Source organism: Chrysochloris asiatica, unplaced genomic scaffold, assembly GCF_000296735.1.
Source record: "Chrysochloris asiatica unplaced genomic scaffold, ChrAsi1.0 scaffold00006, whole genome shotgun sequence".
NCBI lineage: Eukaryota > Metazoa > Chordata > Mammalia > Afrosoricida > Chrysochloridae > Chrysochloris > Chrysochloris asiatica.
In genome coordinates, this window is record NW_006408524.1 from 14307288 (window position 1) to 14327591 (window position 20304).

The following is a 20304-nucleotide window of genomic DNA, read 5'->3' on the forward strand; positions in this document are numbered from 1 at the left end:
TAAACAGTTATGTGCTCAACTACTAACTGAATGATTGGCCGTTTAAATCCACCCTGAGGAACTTCAGAAGAAGGGCCTGATGATCTACTTCTGAAAGGTCAGAACCATTGAAAACCTTAGGGAGCAGCTTTACTCTGAAACACATAGGGTTCTCCTAAGTCGGAATCAAGTTCATGACAAAAAGTTTTGCATTGCTTACTAGTATTAAATAGTCTATTAGCAAGCTTCTACCATATTTTTATTCATATAAACAAAATTTTAAGCCAAATGCTGAGACGTTATCAATCAGTGAATCAATTAAAACGAAAAATTTCTAAATATTTAGAGACTCATCAGATTATTGTATTTTAAAGACAAACATTTGAAAGCCTACTATACATGTTGTTGTTGTGAAGTGCCATTGAGTCAGTTCTGACCCATAGCGACCCTGTATAGGGTTTCCAAGGAGCAGCTGGTGAGCTTGAACTGCCGACCATGCAGTTCAAACGGCTTTGCAGTCTGGCGCATTAAATTTCTTTGGCTCATGTTACATCCAACTAAGATTAAATTTAAGTCAACTTAGACTGAACAGTTTACATAAATTATGTAGTATACTCACAGCTACTTTGAAAAGAACGCATTTCCATCATTCCAGTGTTCCAAATTCCAACAGGGTAGATCCACAGAGTAACAGCAAATAAAGAATTCCAAGAATGGTAGGTGATATATTCAGTTCAAATAAGAGATGCAAATCCATTGGAACATAGCAAAAAAAAAAAAGGAAAAATAAACGTTACTTACATGTAACTCAATAAAGTAAAGGTAGGTTAACAGTAAACTGAGGAACAACATCCAAAACAAAATAACAACAAAGTAAAATGAAGGCAGAATTTGTCTTATACATGGCAAGAACAGTTTGTTTTAATTCATTTTTCAGCAGTTCTTCTGAAATAAAGAAATAAAGATTTTTTTTAAACTCCTTTTTTTTATGTCTTGAAAAAAGCCCCCGTAGTATAGTGTTTGAATAATAAAAACCTGTTGAAACCCACCAGCTCTTCCATGTCAGAAAGATGAAACTGTCTGCTCATGTGAAGATTTACAGTCTCAGAAACTATATAAAGGGCACTATGAGTCAGACAGACTCATGGCACACAACCACCACTGCCACCCACCACTACCACAATGCCGTGCACAAGATATTTTGCAGGAAATGGTAGAGAAACTGTAAACGTCACACAAATTTACTTTGTTAGTCACTGGATTAAAAAAGCAAATGTAAGAACAAACAAATGCAAAGGTTTTAGCTAAAATCTCCATATAATGCTGTATTTCAAGTCCTACTAATTAAACTTGAAGTTCAAAATTCAAAGAAACGCATACTTAGGAAGAAGAAAAAGGAACCGAAGCAAAGACATCAAGCAATACGTAGATGTGGTAGATGTGCACTATGAAACCTGAAAAGACAAATAAGGACACACAGAGAAGAAAATATCCTTGGACAAAGTGTCGGAAAAGTATGTCTTTATTCTAGATTAACATATTAATTCTTTATCGATACAAACCTACAAGTTGCATCACAACCTACTTCAAATCATTTGAGACAGCTAAGGCATGGTGCTGTAGGATTAGCGCAAGAGCAAGAATTCAAGGTCGGCATCAAGGGAGAAAGGCACAAGCAAAACGTGGGACACTCTCCAGAGATGCAGTAATACCAGAGATGAGGACATGGAGAGAAAGAGCAGCTGAGGACTCTAGACTCAAGGAAAGAGAGGGACTGAGTGCTGGCGGCCTGGAGGCAGGCTTGTAAAATATGCCCTTTGGTTGTTTAATTGATTATATATTCCTGGGTGTTTTTGTATATATCCCACCACCCCCCCAAAAAAAATACTCCAGAGGAATAGAAGAAAATACTTTTGAATGATGATGCACGGAGGATATTGTAATCATTGCAATGAAATGATAAGTGTACATGTTCTTCCATGTAAACTATCAACAATAAAAACTTAAAGAAATTAGTGAAACACAAAAAGAAAAAGAAAAAAACTAATGCAAGGTTGGTTTGAACCACAAGGCAGTTCAAACTCACCATTCACTCCTCGGAAACCCTATACAGGGTCTCTGTGAGTCGGAACCAACTTGAGGGCACGTGACAACAACAACAAAGGTATTACTATAGTTTTCAGTTAAAAGTAATTAGGGTATATAACAAATGAAAAACCAGTTTTAAAATCAATTAATTTTTTTTATGACTTTAAATTTTTTCCATGACAATAACCTCAGAAATAACTCAGAAATAAAATCCAAAGTCATTACAATGGCCTTCAGTGGTTTTCAACCTAAGTTGTACCTCCAAATCACCAGGAAACACCCCAGACCAATTAAGTCAAACTCCCGGAGTGGGGCCTTATCCATCAATAATTACAAAGCATCTTAGGTAATTCCAATATAAAGCTAAAAATCACTGACCTACAAGATCCTGCTACATCCTGACTTCCCTGTCACTTCCGACCTCATTTTCTACTACTCTTCCCCTGGTTCACTTCTCTTCCAGCAGTGCTAACTCCGTAGTTCACACATACCAGGCTTGTTTTCATCTCACAACTTGACACAGCTTTCTAGGATACAAATCATTTCTATGAAACAAATATCAGAAGTTTATCTAAAACTACAATCTTACCTCTCAGCTCAGCAGCACTTTGCTGTTTTCTTCTTAGAATCATATATTTTGTTTACACACCATATATTATATACTTCACTATTCTTGTTTCCTTTGATGTTCCTTCCCACCTCATCTATAACTAGAATGTAAACTCCTTCTAGGTAAGAATTAAGTTAATTACATAAACTATAACATCATAAAAGAGAAAGTCATCTGTTGTTGTGAAATACTATCAAGTAAGTTTTGACTCATAGGGACCCTGTATGGGTTTCAGAGGAGCAACTGGTGGGTGGGTTTGAACTGCCGATCCTGTGGTTCACAGCCCAGTGCTGATCCTTACGGCACCTCACCAAGTCAGAAAATCATCTAAGTGAGTTGAAAAATGTTCAGAGAAAATGGTATTTGAGTTTTATCTGTAAGGAGCCCATCAGACAAGAGGTGTAACAAAACACTTTACAGAGTCTGTGCATGTGTCTTACTACTTTATCCTGAGATTGTAAAACTGTATCTGGAATACATGAATTTAGGAATGAATTAATAAAAGGGGTGAATCACTGCAAGCAAAGGAGTACACCTTTAGGTGGGGATTGACTTGGCACTTTTCAGGAAAGAAAAGGACGTAAGTGAACTACAATAAAATTAAGGAGGGGACAAGAGTGTGAGATGTAGGAAACCAGGTCAGGGAGACAGACAGACGGGTTAGATCATGGAGGACTCAGACAAAGTAAGAAATTTGGATGCTATTTTAGGCATGAGGGGAAGCCACCGGTGTTTTTTATGGTAGAGCTTACACCGTAGAGTGACCTGACCTGATTTGCATTTTAAAGATAACTCTTACAGCTAAGTGAAGAAGAAAATGGACTTAAAAAAAAACTAATGAAGCAACAGTCCTGGAAAGAATATTGAACCAAGATGGTATGGAAACAATAAGAGAGAGGAATTCATAATAAATGTTGCAAAATAGAGTTGACAAGACATTGCTAACAGACTGAATGTGAATGTGATGGGTGAAAGAAAACAGGAACCAAAGATAGCTCCTGTGTTTTGAGCTTAAGCAACTTTTTGGTTGGTGTTGTTAAGCCAGTTCTGACTCATTGTTGTTGGTGTTAGGTGTCATCAAGTCGGTAAGGACTCACAGCGACCTTATGCACAGCAGAATCAAACACTGCCTGATGCTGGGCCACGCTTGAGCCCACTGATGCTGCCACTTTGCCAATCCATCTTGCTGGGGTCTTCCTCTTTTTCTCTGACCCTCCACCCTACCAAACATGATATCCTTCTCCAGTGACTGGTCCCTCCTGACAACATGTCCAAAATATGAGAGACGAAGTTTGGCCATCCTGGCCTCCATGGAGCACTTTGGCTGCACTTCTTCCAACATAGATCTGTTGGTTCTTTTGGATGGCCCATGGCACTTTCAATATTCTCCTCCAACACCATAACTCAAAAGCATCAATTCTTCTATGGTTTTCCTTATTCATTGTCCAGCTTTCACATGCATATGAGGTTATTGAAAATACCATGGCTTGGGTCAGGTGCTCGTTGGTCCTCAAGCTGACATCTTTGCTTTTCAACACTTTAAAAAGATCTCGTGCAGCAAATTTGCCTAATGCAATACGTCATTTGATTTCTTGACTGCTGCTTCCATGAGTGTTGATAGTTGATATGAGAAGAATGAAGTCTTTGACAACTTCAATCTTTTCTCTGCTGATAAGAATGTTGTTTACTGGTCCAGTGTTGAGGATTTTTGTTTTCTTTACATTGAGATGCAATCCATACCGAAGGCTGTGCTCTTTGATTTTCATCAGTACATATTTTAAGTCCTCTTCACTTAACAGTAAGCAAGGTTGTATCATCTGCATATCGCAGTTTGTTAATGAGTCTTCCTCCAATCCTGATGACAAGTTTTTCTTCATATAACCCAGCTTCTCGGATTATTTGCTCCTCATACAAGTTGAGTAAGTATGGTGAAAGAATACAACACTGAAAAGATTGGACAGCAAAGAAATGAAATCACCAAAATCAAAATGGCTTCTAATATTTAAATTTGAACAAGAATTTCTCAGTACAGTCCAAAAATTCCAAGGTTGGTTAGTGCTAAAGATACAAAATTAGGAACATACAACATATAGATAGTATTGAGAGGGGATTGGATTCCCAGAAAAAGACCACAGACTAACAAAGAAAGTCAAGACAGAGCCCTAGAGTTGAGAAGAAACAGAACTAGTACACACTCCTAAGAAAGATCATCCAGTAAAATGGGAGGAAACTTAGGGCTGACTTAAGGACAGAGCAGTTATTCAACAGTACTGAACGCTATCGAGAGATCAAATGAAATAACAGAGCCATGACCACTAAATTTGGAAACAGGAAAGTTGCTGCCAACTTTTGACAAGAAAAAAATCCAGTAACCAAGAGAGGTAAAGTCCTGGTATGGCACTGCAGGATAAGCACTGGACTACAAACAAGGTTGGCTTGAACCACAAGGTTGGCAGTTCAAACTCAACAACTGCTCCTCAGAAACTCTATATAAGTGCCATCGAGTCGCTGTGAGTCTGAACCAACTTGACAGCACTTAATAACAACAGTGAGGAAGAGTCTGGTGTGGTGTGACAGGGTACGCACTGGACTGCGGACGGCAAGTTAGCAGTTCAAACCCACCAACTGCTCTCGGAAACCCTATACAAGGTTGCTATAAGCCTGAACCGACTTCAGGGTACACAACAAACAAGAGTAACCAAGTTAAAAATAGACAATTCTTTGTATTACCAACATTTAAAATGTGGTATATTTGCCAACTCCCCACCCCTATGACTAATGGTCCAGAGGAAAAGTATCTACATTCCCAGTAAAGTGCTGATACACAGTTAGTATTGCTATTGTCAGGTGCTTTCAAGTCAGTTTCGACAAAAGCGACTATGTATAGGGTTTGCTGTTGCGTGTTTCGAGTTGATTTCAACTCATAGTGACCCTATACAAGGTTTCAAAGAGCAGCTGATGGCTCTGAACTGCTGACCTTGCAGTTGCCAGTCCAATGCTTATCTTACAGTGCCACACCAGAGCTCTGTATAGAGTTTGTTGTTGTTGTTAAGTGCCATCAAGCTGATTCTGACCCATAGCGACCCTGTATAGGGTTTCCAAGGAGCAGCTGGTGAGCTTGAACCACCTACCTTGCAATTCAAACGACTTTGCAGTCTGACGCATTAGCCCACAGCGCCACACCAGGGTTTGGGTCATGGTCGTAGTTACGTGCCATAGAGTCAGTTCCGACTCATAGCGACCTTGTACAGGGTTTCCAAGGCTGTAAGTCTTTACAGGAGCAGAAAGCCTCATCTTTCTCCTGCAGAACAGCTGGTAGTTTCGAACTATTGACCTTAAGGTTCGCAGCCCGATTCGTAACCACTATGCTATACCAGGGTTTACAAGGCATTAAATTTTCGTGGAAGCAGAAAGCTTTATCCTTCTCCTGCAGTACAACTGGTAGGCTAGAATCCTCAATCTTATGGTTTTGCAGGCCAGTGTTTACCCTACAGAGCCACCACAATGTTCTATCAAGACACAGTTTTGACAAGTTGGTTCCAACTCAGGGTGACCCTGTACAGAGTTTCTGAAGAGCAGCTGGTGGGTTTGAACCACCAACCTTGTGGCTACCAGTCTAGTGTTTATCCTACAGCGCCACACCAGGGCTCTCTAAAAAGCTAAATGACTAAATTACAATTTCAGAAAAATTTCTTCTGAGGAAGAATCTTAGTCCAAAAATTTGGTTTTGGCTATTGATGCAAAACAAAGTATCCCAGAATTAGTATAAAAGTCTCCCATTATTCACAAAAATGCATTTGGCCCCAAAATACTATTTAGAGAATTTACTAATAATACAGCATTCTTTGTTGTTGTTATTGTCAAGTGCCATTGAGCCGGTACTGACCCATAGCAACCTTATGCGCAATAGAATGAAGCACTGCCTGGTCCTGTGCCCACTTCACCATCACTGCCACGCCTCAGCTCATTGCAGCTGCCACTGTACCAATCCATCTTGTTGGAGGTCTTCAAAGTCAAGATGGCCAGACTTTGTCATTCATACTTCAGACATATTATCAGAAGGGACATCATGCTTAGTGAAGTGGAAGAAGTACAGCCAGAATTCGTCTCTCATACTTCTGGCCATCCTGGCTTCTAAGGAGCATTCTGGCTGTACTTCTTCCAACAAAGATTTGCTTGTTCATTTGGCAGTCCATGGTACTTTTAATATTCTCCTCCAGCACCATAACTCAAATGCATCATTTCTTTTACAGTCTTCTTTATTAATCAATTCTGCTTCAGTCTTCTGTATACATATGAGGTTGCTGAAAATACCAGGACTCGGGTCAGGCGTACCTTATCCTCAATCTGTCATATTTGCTCTTGAACATTTTGAAGAGGTCTTGTGCAGATTTGCCTAATGTGATACGTCATCTGATTTCTTCACTGCTGTTTCCAAAAGTTGTTGTTGTTGTTGTTGTTGTTAAGTGCCATCGAGTCAGTTCCAACCCATACCAACCCTGTACAGGGTTTCGGAGGCTGTAAATCTTTACAGGAGTAGAAAGCCTCACCTTTCTCCCGTGGAACGGCTGGTAGTTTCGAACTGCTGACCTAACGAATTCGCAGTCCGATTCATAACCACTACGCTACCAGAGCTCCTTTCCATGAGTGCTAAGGTTTCCATGAGTGCTAATGGTTAATTCAAGCAAAATGAAATTGTCTGACCGTGTTCCACTGCTATTCATAATGTTTTCAATGACTAAATATTCAGAAGTAGTCAGTCTCTCCTTCTTCCTAGTCTGTCTTAGTCTGGAAGTTCATCTGAAACCTGCCACCAAGGTGAACCTGCTGACATTTAAATCACTGGTGGCATAGTTTCCAGAATTACAGCAATACCCAAAGCACCACAGTATAATAAACTGACACACAAGTGGGTAATGATCTTACAGAGTCTACATGAATCTTTCCTTACCCAGATTCTAAAATCAACTACAGAATCACTGTTACTTTTCCTGCAAAAACAAAATGTTCACAGTACCAGGGTGAAATATAATCTCTGGACAAGAAAACATTATTGGTACATGCCAGTGATGAGTGTGACAGTTATAAGTATATGAAATGAGATAAAAGAGTATCTACTCAGACTTCCAACAAAATGCCCGTAGATCTTGAGTGTATTGCTTGACTGCATGTAACATTAAAAAAAAAAAAAAAGGTATCAAATAATCTTTTCTGAAAGTAAGCATTTACAAAACTCTTTTTATAATTATTATGTCAAAATTCCCCTAAAAGCCAAGACTGTAAATCCCAAAAAGGCAAAGTTTTCCCCCCCACCACACACACACACAAAAAAGCTAAAGAGGATAGAAACACTGTTAACTGGTGATGTATGGAGGGGATTATAATCAATGTAATGAAACAAGTCATATGAATTGTTGAATGTGAAACTGATGATGTGCCCTGTAAACTTTCACTCAATCCACAATAAAAACCTTAAAAAAAAAAAAAAAATTCATTGAGAAAATCTACAACCGTTCCTTGATGTTTCTTTCACTAACTGTGAAATAATCAACTTAAGCACAATATCTTGTAATTCAGAGTTGAATTTATTTCTCAGAACCAATTATATACAAAGCTCATGATGCTACAAATAGGCTTCAATAGGTAAATTATTGGAAAATTTAAATTTGTTACCAAAAATTTGGGATCTGAAATTCCATTTTAATTTTTAAAGGTTGGGATATATTAATATTTGCTACCACAAATTTTCCAGGAGAGAAAACCATAAACTTTTCTTGAAAACAGCTCAATGTTTTCAGTAAAAACAACAATAACAAAAAAATAAATAAATACTGAAGGTAATTCTAAAATAGAATTTGAGTAAAATTAAAAGATGATGGAAGGCCCAAGTCTATCCAGAGGTGCTCGTGAAGAACACCTGGCAGCTACCACAAAACTTCAAAATTCCAACATCTTTACAAAATGAGACATTCAGTAGGACAACTAAAAGAGTTGGAAGTAATAGTGCACACTTCAAATTAGCATGATGTGACACTGTAGGATAAGCACTGGACTGCAAGGCTGGTTTGAACCGCAGGGTCTACAGTTCAAACTCACCAGCTGCTCCTTGGAAACCCTATATAGGGCCACTATGAATCAGAATCGACTCCGTGATACTTTCCGACTCATAGCTATCCTGTATAGGGTTTCTGAGAAGCATCTGGTTAAGTCTGAACTGCCGACTTTGCAGTTCAAACTGACATTGCAGTCCAGTGTTGCTCTTACAGCGCCACGCCAAAGTTTAGGCAATTCTAAGCATGGAAAACAACCACTAACTATAAAAGGAACGATTACTGATGCATACTTCACTTGTCTACTCCTTAATGGATTCCTGGTGTGGCACTGTAGGATCAGCACTGGACTTTGAACCATAAAGTTGGCAGCTCACACCCACAAGTTGCTCATCAGAAATTCTATACAAGGGCACTGTGAGTTGGAACTGACTCAATGGTACTTGACAGTAGCTTCTTAGTAGAACCAACAAAAATCTTTATTATACATACAGATATATCTGTCTGGTATTTCTTAATCAAATTCCTGCCACCTCTTATACTGCCCATAAAAAAATTTAAGAACTTTATAATAAAATATTTTAAATACTGCAAAAATGTAAGAAGTATGAAAATACTAAATTCTGAATTTCAAATAACAAGAACACTAAAATATTACAAGGTTACATAGGCATATCTTAAATATTTGCTTTGATCCTCACATTCCCTCCCCATCTTTTTAAGATTCATGTCTTAGTTTGCATGCTCCTAGCATCTTTTTTTATTGAACTGAGCAAATGTGTACTCATAGAACCAAGTTTTATTTTCTTAATCCTACTCTGAATGAAAAGGAACCCAGGCAGTATAGTGGGTTACACTTTGGGATGCTGAGGTCAGCAATTCGAGTCTACCAGGTGATCCACGGGAGAAAGATGGGGTTTTCTGCTCTTGCAAAGACTTACCGTCTTGGAAACCCTACACAGGGTCACTATGAGTTGGGACCAACTTGACAACATACAGCCAGCCAGCTAGCCAGTCATTCCGAATTAAAGGAGCCCTGTTGTCACTAAAGCATAAACACTGACCTGCTAACCGCATGGTTGGCAGCAGTTCAATCCCAAGAGCTGTTCATGGGAGAAATATGATTCTGTCTACTCTCACAAAAAATTAGTGTCATGGAAATCCTAAGAAACAGTTGTACTTGCTCTTATAGGGTTGCTACGCTGTTGTTGTTAAGTGCCACTGAGTCGGTTCCAACTCACAGTAACCTTGTATAGGGTTTCCAAGGAGTTGCCGCTGGTGAGTTTGAACCACTGACCTTGTGGTTAGGTTAGCACTGCAATACTTATTCTATAGTGCCACTACATATCTCTGAGTCAGAATTAACTTGATGGCAGTGGGTTTAAATTTGGGGGTAGCACTGTGGGTAAAAGTATTGAACTGCTAACCAAAAGGTCAGCAGTTCAAACCCACCAATCCCTCTGCAGTACAAGGATGAGACAGTCTGCTTCCACAAAGATTCCTAGCCTCAGAAACCTAACTGAGCAATTCCAGTCTGTCCTATGATCCAGAACTGACTCAATGGCAGTGGGTTGGGTTTGGTTTGGTCTGTTTTGGGGTATTCATAATTGGCTAATTCACTGAAAAGATTCTAATATTTAATGATATGAGCACATATAGGCATGAGATCACTTAAAATTTAAATAGATGACTTTTCTTTGCTCTGAACTTGGGATTCAGATCTCAAGTTTCAATATATAATTATTGAAACTTTATAATATGTCAGGCAGCTGTGTGTTGGCTATTAAGAATATGAAAGCTAATAAAAACAAGGTCCTTGCTTATGAAGCTAAGAATCTACTGGGAAGGTCAGGTAAATTAGAAGGCAATTACAATAACACATTGATAAATTCTATGATATGATCAAGCACAGAAAAAAGCTGTGAGAACAGAAAAGAAAGGTTGCTTCAGCCTATCCTAAGAGCAGACAAGATTCAGTGAAATGTAAACTAAGTCCTGAAAGGATAGTAGTGGTGATGGTGGTGTGCTGTGGAGTCAGTTCTAACTCAGACCCTATAAAGGGTTTCTGAGATTGTAAATCTTTACTGGGGAAGAAAGTCTTATCTGTCTCCTGCAGAGTGGCTGGTAGATTAGAACTGCTGACCTTGCAGTTAGCAGCCCAATTTGTAACCCACTGCACTACCAGGGCCTCTTTGAAGGGATAGTACGACATAGTCTAATTAGAGATGAAGGTATGGGTTAGGGAACATGAATCTCAGACAGAGGAATTGTTAGGTACCAAAGCCCAAAAGCAAGAAGAGAAAATGGTTTCTTATGAAAACTGCAGTCAATGACTCAAGTTCAGAGTTTAGAAGTTATAGTTTCTAAAAGCAAAATTAAACAAAGGCTAGATCATGAAGGACCTTGTTAGACATAAGAAACTTAAATCTTCATCTCAAAAGTTTATAGTATTCAAAGAATTTGAAGCATGAAAATACATAATCATATTAATTGTCACACACAATTACATTCCTATTTTAGAAAATTATTGCTGGCAAGGATATTGAAGATGAAATAGAGAAGAGAATGGTGAAAAACCCAAGACTTTCTATAGTTGTCTCATAGAGAAAATAGGGCTTGAGTCCTTTAAGGCAGTAACAAAGAGCCCTGGTGGAGTAATGGTTAAAGCACTTGAATGTTAAATGATGAGCCAGGGGTGTGAACACAGAAGCCGCTCTGTGCGACAAAGACCTCTTCATCTGCTCCCATACAAAGATTACAGCCTAAGAAACCTTATGGAGTTCTACTTTGCTCTATAGGGTCATTGTTGTTGTTGTTGTTAAGTGCCATCGAGTCAGTTCCGACCCATAGAGACCCTGAACAGGGTTTCCAAGGCTGTAAATCTTTACAGGAGCAGAAAGCCTCATCCTTCTCCTGTGGAGCAGCTGGTAGTTTCGAACTGCTGACCTTGAGGTTCACAGCCCAATTTGTAACCACTATGCTACCAGAGCTCTAGGAGTTGAAATCAACACAATGGCACACAACAACAAAGTAGTCAAGGGGTACATGTAGCTAGCTACTAAGATTGAAATGTATCTATCCAAATTGAGATGTGCTGTGAAGTGTAAAATACACATATTTTACGGGGTAATGCAACTGCTAACCAAATGGCTGGAAGTTTGAGTATAGTTACAGGTACCTCAGTAGAAAAACTTGGTGATCTACTTCTGAAACAGCAGGCATTGAAAACCCTATGAAGTACAATTCTACTATGACACATGGGGAGGGGGATGCAATGAGGTGGAATCAACTCAAAAGAAACTGGTAGCTGTGGCCCACAATATAGAGTCCCTCAGTAGTATATCAACAGTTAATTGTTCAGTTGCTAAATGACAGGTTGAAGGCTCAAATCTAATCAAAAGTGATTTGGAAAAACACCTGGCAATCTACTGCCAAAAAATAAGTCACTGAAAATCCTGGAGAGCACAGTTCTATTCGATATTCAAAAGATCTCCCTGAGTCAAAGTCATCTTGATGGCAAATGAATTTTTTCCACAATATAACACTCATCTCAACATGCATTCAATACAAAAAATTACTAAATATTTATTTCATGTTATCAATGATTATTCTGCATCCTAGGTTGTTTTCGCAGGGAACTCCCAAGCTGGATTCAGATTAGGACATGGAACAAGGGATACCACTACTAACAACAGATGTATCTTAGCTGAAAGCACAAAATACAAGACTGTGCTTTCCTAGGTATGCAAAGGGTTTATACTGTGTGGATCACGACAAGCTATTGATAATATTACGAAAAATGGATATTCTAGAACACTTAATTGTGCTCATGAGGAGGTAGGTATTCAAACAGAACAAGGGGATACTGAATGGTTTAAACTCAAGAAAACTGTGTGCCAGTATTGTATCCTTTCACCACCCTTATTCAATCTCTCTGCTGAGTAAATAAATCTGAGAAACTGGATTATAGGAAGAAAAACATGACAGGATTAGCAGAAGACTCATTAACAGTCTGCAATATGCAGATGATATAAACTTGCTTTCTGAAAGCAAAGAGGACTTAAAATAATTACTGAAGAATCAAAGACCACCGCCTACAGTATGGGTTGTACCTCAGTGTAAAAAAAACAAAAATTCTCACCACTGGACCAATAAATAACATCATGATTAATAGAGAAAAGATTGAAGTTGTTGTCAAAGATTTCATTTTGCTTGGATCCACTATCAGCACTCATGAAAACAACAGCCAAGAAATCTAAAGATGTATTGCATTAGGCAAATCTGCTGCACAAGACTCTTTTAAAGTGTTCAAGAGCAAAGTGTCAGTTTGAAGACTCCATGCCCTTGACTGAGTCATGGTATTTTCAATAGTCTAATATGCATATGAGGAGCTCTGGTAGCAGCTTAGTAGCATGTGAAAGTTAGGCAATGAAGACCTTAATAAATCAATGCATTGAATATGGTGTTAAAGAAGAATATTAAAAGTACACTGGACTAACAAAAGAACAAACAAGTCTTTGTTGCAAGAAGTATAGTCAGAATGCTCCTTAGGAGCCAAGATAATGAGACTACTACATCTCTTATACTTCAGAAATATTAACAGGAGGGACCAGGACCAGTCCCTAGAGAAAGACATCATGTGTGGTAATGTGGAAAGTCAGCAAAAAAGAGAAGACCCCCAGGGAGACTGATTGGCACAGTGGGAGCAGCAATTGGCTCAAGCATAACAACACAGGATCACTATGAATCAGAATCGACTCGAAAGCACCTAACAACAGGTTGTTTTAGTAAAAAATTTTTGAAATCTAATATATTTTACACTTACCAAAACTACCCAAATCCACTGACTGCATCAAGTTGATTCTGACTTATGATGACCCTATATGACAGAGCAGAACTGCTCCTTAGGATTTCAAAATCTATGGTGATTTTGAACTGGTTAGTAGCCCAAACGCGTAACTCACTGAGCCACAATGGCTCCTTAAAACACATACCAATTAGAACTAGTCACATTTTAAGTGCTCAACAGCCACATGTGGTTAGTACCTATATACCAAACAGCACAGATATAAAACATTTTCAACACTGCCAAAGTTCTACTGGAGAGCGCTAATTAAAATGAATAGTAGGTGCCAACCAGTATTATATACGGATGTGGGAATATAAACATTCTCCTACATTACTGGTGAAATCTAAACTTAAACTACTCCCAAAAAGAGCAATTTGATCACGTGCACCAAAAGCTTAAGGTGTCATGCTCTTAGACACAGCAAGTTCCACTTCCACAAATTTATAATCTTGGGAATTAATAAGATTTGGTATAAGAACACTCAGTAAGGCGCTATAATTAACAGTAAAAACCTGGATAAGAACTTCCCCCCAAAAGTGAAACAGATAAAAGTGTATTATGATACTCCAATCTATTGAAATATTGCTGTTGTTGTGGCTAAGTGCCATCGAGTCAGTTCCAAGTCACAGCAACCCTGTATAGGGTTTCCAAGGAACAGCTGGTGAGTTTGAACCACCAAACCTGAGGTCCAATGCTTTATCCCCCAGGACCACACCAGGACTCGATTGAAATACTATGCCACCATGAAAAGTCAAGTTTTAGAAGAATAAACATGGACAGATTATAATACCTAAATGGGGTGCTGCTGCTGTTGTTAACTGCCATCAAGTCGATTCCAACCTATAGCGACCCTGTCTAGGGGTTTCCGAAAAGCAGCTGATGACCTATTAAAATGTCATTATAGTATTGTTGTTTAATGCCACCAAGTATGTTCTGTATTACAGCAACCCTGCATAGGGTTTCTGAGGCTATAAATCTCTGTGGCAGCCTCATCTTTAGGCAGCAGAACAGCTGGTGGGCTCAAACCACGAACCTTGTGATTAGCAGTACAGTGCTTATCAGACAGAGTCACAGCATTCTCATGGTATAATATTGGTGGCGGTATGCTGCCAAGTTGGTTCTGACTCCTAGCGATCCTGTATAAGGTTTTTGAGGCAGTAAATCTTTATGGGAGGAGAAAGCCTCATCTTTCTTCTGTGGAGCAGGTAGTAGGCTCAAACAATGAACCTTGTGTTTAGTAATAGTGCTTAGCCTACAGAGTCACACTGTTCTCATGGTATAGCACTGGCATTGGTGGTGTACCATCGAGTTATTCAGACTCATAGCGACTCTGTATAGGATTTCCAAGGATTGGCTGGTATGTTTGAACTGCTGACCTTGCAGCTCAAACCGACTTTGCAGTCCAGCATATTATCCTGTAGCACCATACCAGGACTCCAGTACAATATTTGCTGTTAAGTGCCATTGAGTTGGTTCCTATTCATAGCAACCATGTATAGGGTTTCCTCGGAGCAGCTGATGTGTTTGAACTATTGACCTTGTGGTTCCCAGTCCAAAGCTGATTCATGGCGCCATATGTACCTGTTTTCTAGTACACACTCTAGAAACAAAATAATTTAGACTGAGATAACATCAGGGAAACTGATTAAGTACCTCAGAAAATTCTTATCCTTACTAAAAGAAACAAGAAAACTGATCAAAATTATCAAAATCAACTTTTCACAATTCTGAAATTATCCAAAGGTCTGAGGAAATCTGGAAGCACTTATTCAAGAAAATCAGCTGAATCTTGGCAGCATAGTGACCTTTGTTGCATTTTATTGTGCCCTATTCTCACTATGGAACTCTACAGCAGCCTTGAAAGCCAACAGCTCACAATCCTGGTGAAAAGCAGCAGTCTGACAACAACTGGATAGGGTAGAGCAAGCTTGGAAGTCCTTCAAATTCCCATTCCAAAGAACTATCATTATTTTATCTATCCCTGGAAGACATCACTTATAAGGTAAGCTTTATTTGACCTGATTTAAAAGCTCACCAAGAATACTGGTATGGCGCTGAGGATAAAACACTGAGCCGCAAAGGCAGATTTCAACTAAAAGGTTGACAGTTCAAACTCACCAGCCACTCCTTGGAAACTCTATACAGGGTTGCTATGAGTCGGAATCGATTCGACAGCATTTAACAATAGCAATAATAGAACTCACCCAGTGCAAAATCCCTTTTCCTCAGAGGGCTATGGCAGAAATAATTACAGAACTATACAGCAGTGATGGTTACAAAACACTGTGAACATACTTAATTCACTAACGGTAAATTTTATATTATCTGTTATATATTTTTCAAGAAGCCCTGGTGGAGCAATGGCTAAACGCTTAGCTGTTAAATGACTGTCAGTAATTCACACCCAGCAGCCACTCCAGGGCAGAAATATGTGACAGTCCACTTCTGTACAGACTTAAGTCTTGAGAACCCTATAGGGCAGTTCTACTCTGCCCTACAGAGTGATTATGCGTCCACAACCATATAACAGCAACGGGATTTCTTGGTTTATGTATTTCACTAATGTTTCACTGTTATCCAAAAGGTTTTCAGTGGCTAATGCCTCAAAAGTGGACCACCAATTCCTAAAACAACTCTTATTCAAATTCACATACCAACCTCTCAGTCAAAGATGAAGAAACTGAAGAATTCTACCAACTTCTTCAATCTGAAACTGATCAAACATGTCATCAAGCTATACTGATAATCACTAGTGATCGGAATGGGAAAGTGGAAACAGAGAGAAGGGATTGGTAGTTGGAAAACAGGACTTTGATGACAGAAATGATGCTGGAGATAACATGACAGAATTTTGCAAGACCAATTATTTCTTGCAAATATCTTTTTCAATAACATAAATGGCGAGTATATACATGGACCATACACATTTTCCAGAGAGAAAATACAGGAATCAAATTGATTATACCGTGGAAAGAAACAATAAAGAAGCTCAGTATCATCAGCCAAAACAAGGCCAGAGTCCAAGTGTGTAACAGACCACCAATGTTCATATGCAAGTTCAGGCTAAAGATAAAGAAAATTAAAGCAACAACAAGAGAGCCAAAATATGATTATAAGTATATCCCACCTGAATTTAGAGATCATCTCAAAAACAGATTTGACACATTGGATACTAATTATTTAAGATAAAAAGGGTTGCAGGATGACATCAAGAACATCATACACTAAGAAAGCAAAAGGTTATTAAAAAGACCAATGAGAATATAAGAAAGAAACTTAAAATTTGTACTAAAAGTAAGTAGCTAAAGTAAATGGAAGAAATAATGAAGTGAAAGAACTGAACAGAAAAATTTAAAGGACAAACTGAGAATGAACTGTGCAAAGACCTAGAGTTAGAAAACCAAAAGGGAAGAACACATTCAGCAGTTCTTACCCTGAAAAAATTCAATCCACAGCTTGCAACATTGAAGGATTGATTCATTCTATGGGGAAAATATTATACGTCTTAGGCAGGGTTTTCTAAAGAACGAAAACAAGTGAAATATATATATAAAGAGAGAAAGAAGTTTTTAGTATCAAGGAAATAGCTTACAACTGTAGATTCCCAGGTCCCCAGCAGAAGAGAGAGACAGCAAGTCTTTCTGGTGTGTCCATTAGATTGGGAGTAGGCTACAGCCTCAAGGAAGCATCCCTTCAATTGATTAGTTACTCATAGCCATTCATCACAGAAAGTTAACTATGACTGTATTAGATTTCATCACCATAGGAACAATCACATCCCAACTGCAAAACCCCTGGAAATCCTGGCCTAGTCAAGTTGACACAAAACCCTAACCATTACACTACACAATACAAGAAGCATCAAAAGAAGATGGAAGGAATACACAAGGTCACTGTATCAAAAGAACTGATTGGCAGTCAACCATTTCAGGAGGTAGTTAGTATATGATCAAGAACCAATGGTATTGACAGAATACAAATTGAAATCTTTTCACAAATTGATGTAACACTGGAAGCACTCAGTAGACAAATCCAAGAAATTTGGAAGACAGGTACCTGGCCAAGTGACTGGGAAAGATCCCTATTTGTGCCAATTCCAAAGTGAAGTGACGCTACAGAATGAGGAAATTATCAAACAATATCATTAATATTCTATGCAGGTAAAATTTTGCTGACGATAATTTAAAAATGATTGCAGCAGCACATTGACAGAAAGCTACCAGAAAGTCAAGCTGAATTCAGAAGAAGCCGTGTAACCAAGAATATCATTGCTGATATCATATGGATTTTGGCTAGAAGCAGAGAAAGAGGTTTACTTGTACTTCACTGGCTATGCAAAAGCATTCAACTGTGTGGATTATAACCAAATACGGATAACATTGCAAAGAATGGGAATTCCCGAACACCTAGTTGTGCTCATGCGGAACCTGTACATAGACCATGAGACAGTCATTTGAACAGAACAAGGGTTTAAAATCAGGAAATGTGTGTGTCAATGTTGTATCATTTCACCATACTTACTCAATCTGTGGAGTCCAGGTGTGGCATTGTGGGTTAGTGCGCTGAACTGCAAGGTTGGTTTGAACCTCAAGGTCAGTGGTTCAAGCTCACCAGCCATTCCTTAGAACCCCTATACAGGGTAGCAATGAATCAGAATCGACTCAACAGCACTTAACAACAATTCAATCTGTACGCTAAAAAAAATAATCCAAGAAGCTGGACTACATGAAGAAAAACACAGCATCAAAATTAGAAGAAGGCTCATTAACAACCTGTGATAATTAGATGACACACCTTGTTTACTGAAAATGAAGAGAACAGTGAGGCACATATGCTGATGAAAATCAAAAACTACAACTTTCAGTATGGATTACAACTCAGTGTAAAGTAAACAAAATCCTCACAACTGGACCAACAATAAGCCTTGGGAAGATGGGTTGTTTGTTTTTGTTTTTGTTTTTGTTTTTAATTTTTAACTGTGAAATGCGTGAAGGTTTACAGAGTAGATAATCATCAGTTTTACATTCATTGAATCATGTATTTTGCTTCATTACAATGACTACAAACCTTTCCATGTACTATCAGTTAACAGTATTTACCTCTATTCACTTTAACTCTTGCATTCCTCTCTCTGTCTCCCACTATCTTCACTTTTCCTCAGACAATCTCCCCCTCTTGTATATTGCCTGTCCCCATCACCCATGTTAACATGTGTCTAACCTCTAGCCATGAATAATTTTACCTCTCTCCATAACCATCACAGAATGTTTTTTTATCAAGAAAATCTTAAGTTTTTACAACAGTGGTCTAAAAAAATATTTGTCCTTTTGTGCTGGTTTAGTTTTCACTTAGCATAATTTCAAGATTTCCAGAACTGCCATGTTATATTATTTTAAATGTTCAATTATCAACAAAAACTTATGAGACGTGCAAACAATTATGGCCCAGATCTTCTGGGTGGTAGGGTTCCCCCAGCAAATAAAAGGAAGGGAAGTACCCTTGAGAATTTTAGACATCAGAAAAGTATGCTAAACCTGCTATTTTAAAATATGTTCAAAGAACAAAAGAAAATCATGTCCAGGAACTAAATGTAAGTATGAGGACAATGTAAACCAAATAGAGAACATCAATAAATAGAAAATATATTTTTTAATTAAATAGAAATTCTGGCGTTGAAAGCATACAATAACTGAAATGAAACACTGACAAGATGGACTCAACAGCAGATTTGAGTTGGTAAAAGAATCAGCAGATGGGAAGATAGTTCAGTTGATATAATACTAAGTAAGTATGTCTGAGAAATAGAAAAAGAAATGATGAAAGATTACAATCTTGAGAATATGAACAAATCAGAAAAATAGAGGCTGGAATACTAATAAAATGGATTAGTAAATGTCTAGTTGTATGTCAGCTTTAGCAGAATTATACATCACAGGGGATCCATCCTCAATTAAGCCCAGATAAAATTATCAACAATTTGATAAAAACATAGTGAGAAAGACATAAAATGTATGCTCGTCAAACCTGCAAATGATAAAAGCTGAAAAAGGTAATACAAATGAAACTTAATATGGAAATATATAGGAGACATGGATATGTGAACCCCAAACATGTCCTTTTCATCACCCCCAAACCGAAGCCGCTATTAAATTAAGGTCACAATTATTAGGCCTGGCAATCTACTTCCAAAAAAACTTGCCACTGAAAATGCTATGGCGCGTAGTTCTACTGACACACACAGGATCTGAACTGATTCCACAGCAACTGGCTATACCATGTAGAACTCAATGTAAAGGAAACAATCAACCTATTCTAATCTCTAATTATAAGATGGCAAGGTGTTCCGTTCCTGATAACAGAGAGACAAATGCAAAATGAATAACGTTTGACAATGGTTGGTGAAATATAATTCCCTGCCATATAAACATCATGTAAAGGGAATGGAAATTACTAATGGCAAAAGCCTAAAAAAATCAGAGTTCAACTTTTACATAATAATTATTAAACAAAAGGGATTAGACATTATTTTTGGTCTCAAATCATAAAATGAGACCTGTGACTTTAAATATTATAGATAGATGCACTAATACAAAAAAAAATTTTTTTTTAAGTATCCATAATGAGAGCTAATCAAGGATAAAATGTGCTTCCTCATAAGGTAGTAAGTTTCTAACACAGGCAAAAACAGACCTGTCTCCAATAGAAATATAACATAAGCCACATATGTA

At 38.2% G+C, this 20304-nt stretch overlaps 1 protein-coding gene across 3 annotated transcripts in view; it reads right to left on the reverse strand.

The window, feature by feature from the left end:
- SEPT7 (septin 7) overlaps nucleotides 1-20304 on the reverse strand; it is a 121328-nt gene that overhangs the window by 89485 nt on the left and 11539 nt on the right. The window contains exon 2 of one of the 3 annotated variants that reach the window (XM_006832134.1): nucleotides 599-603. The exons of the other annotated variants lie outside the window; for them this stretch is intronic. Coding sequence (XP_006832197.1) covers nucleotides 599-603 — 5 coding nt within the window. The remainder of the gene's footprint in view (nucleotides 1-598; nucleotides 604-20304) is intronic. 3 annotated transcript variants of the gene reach the window in all.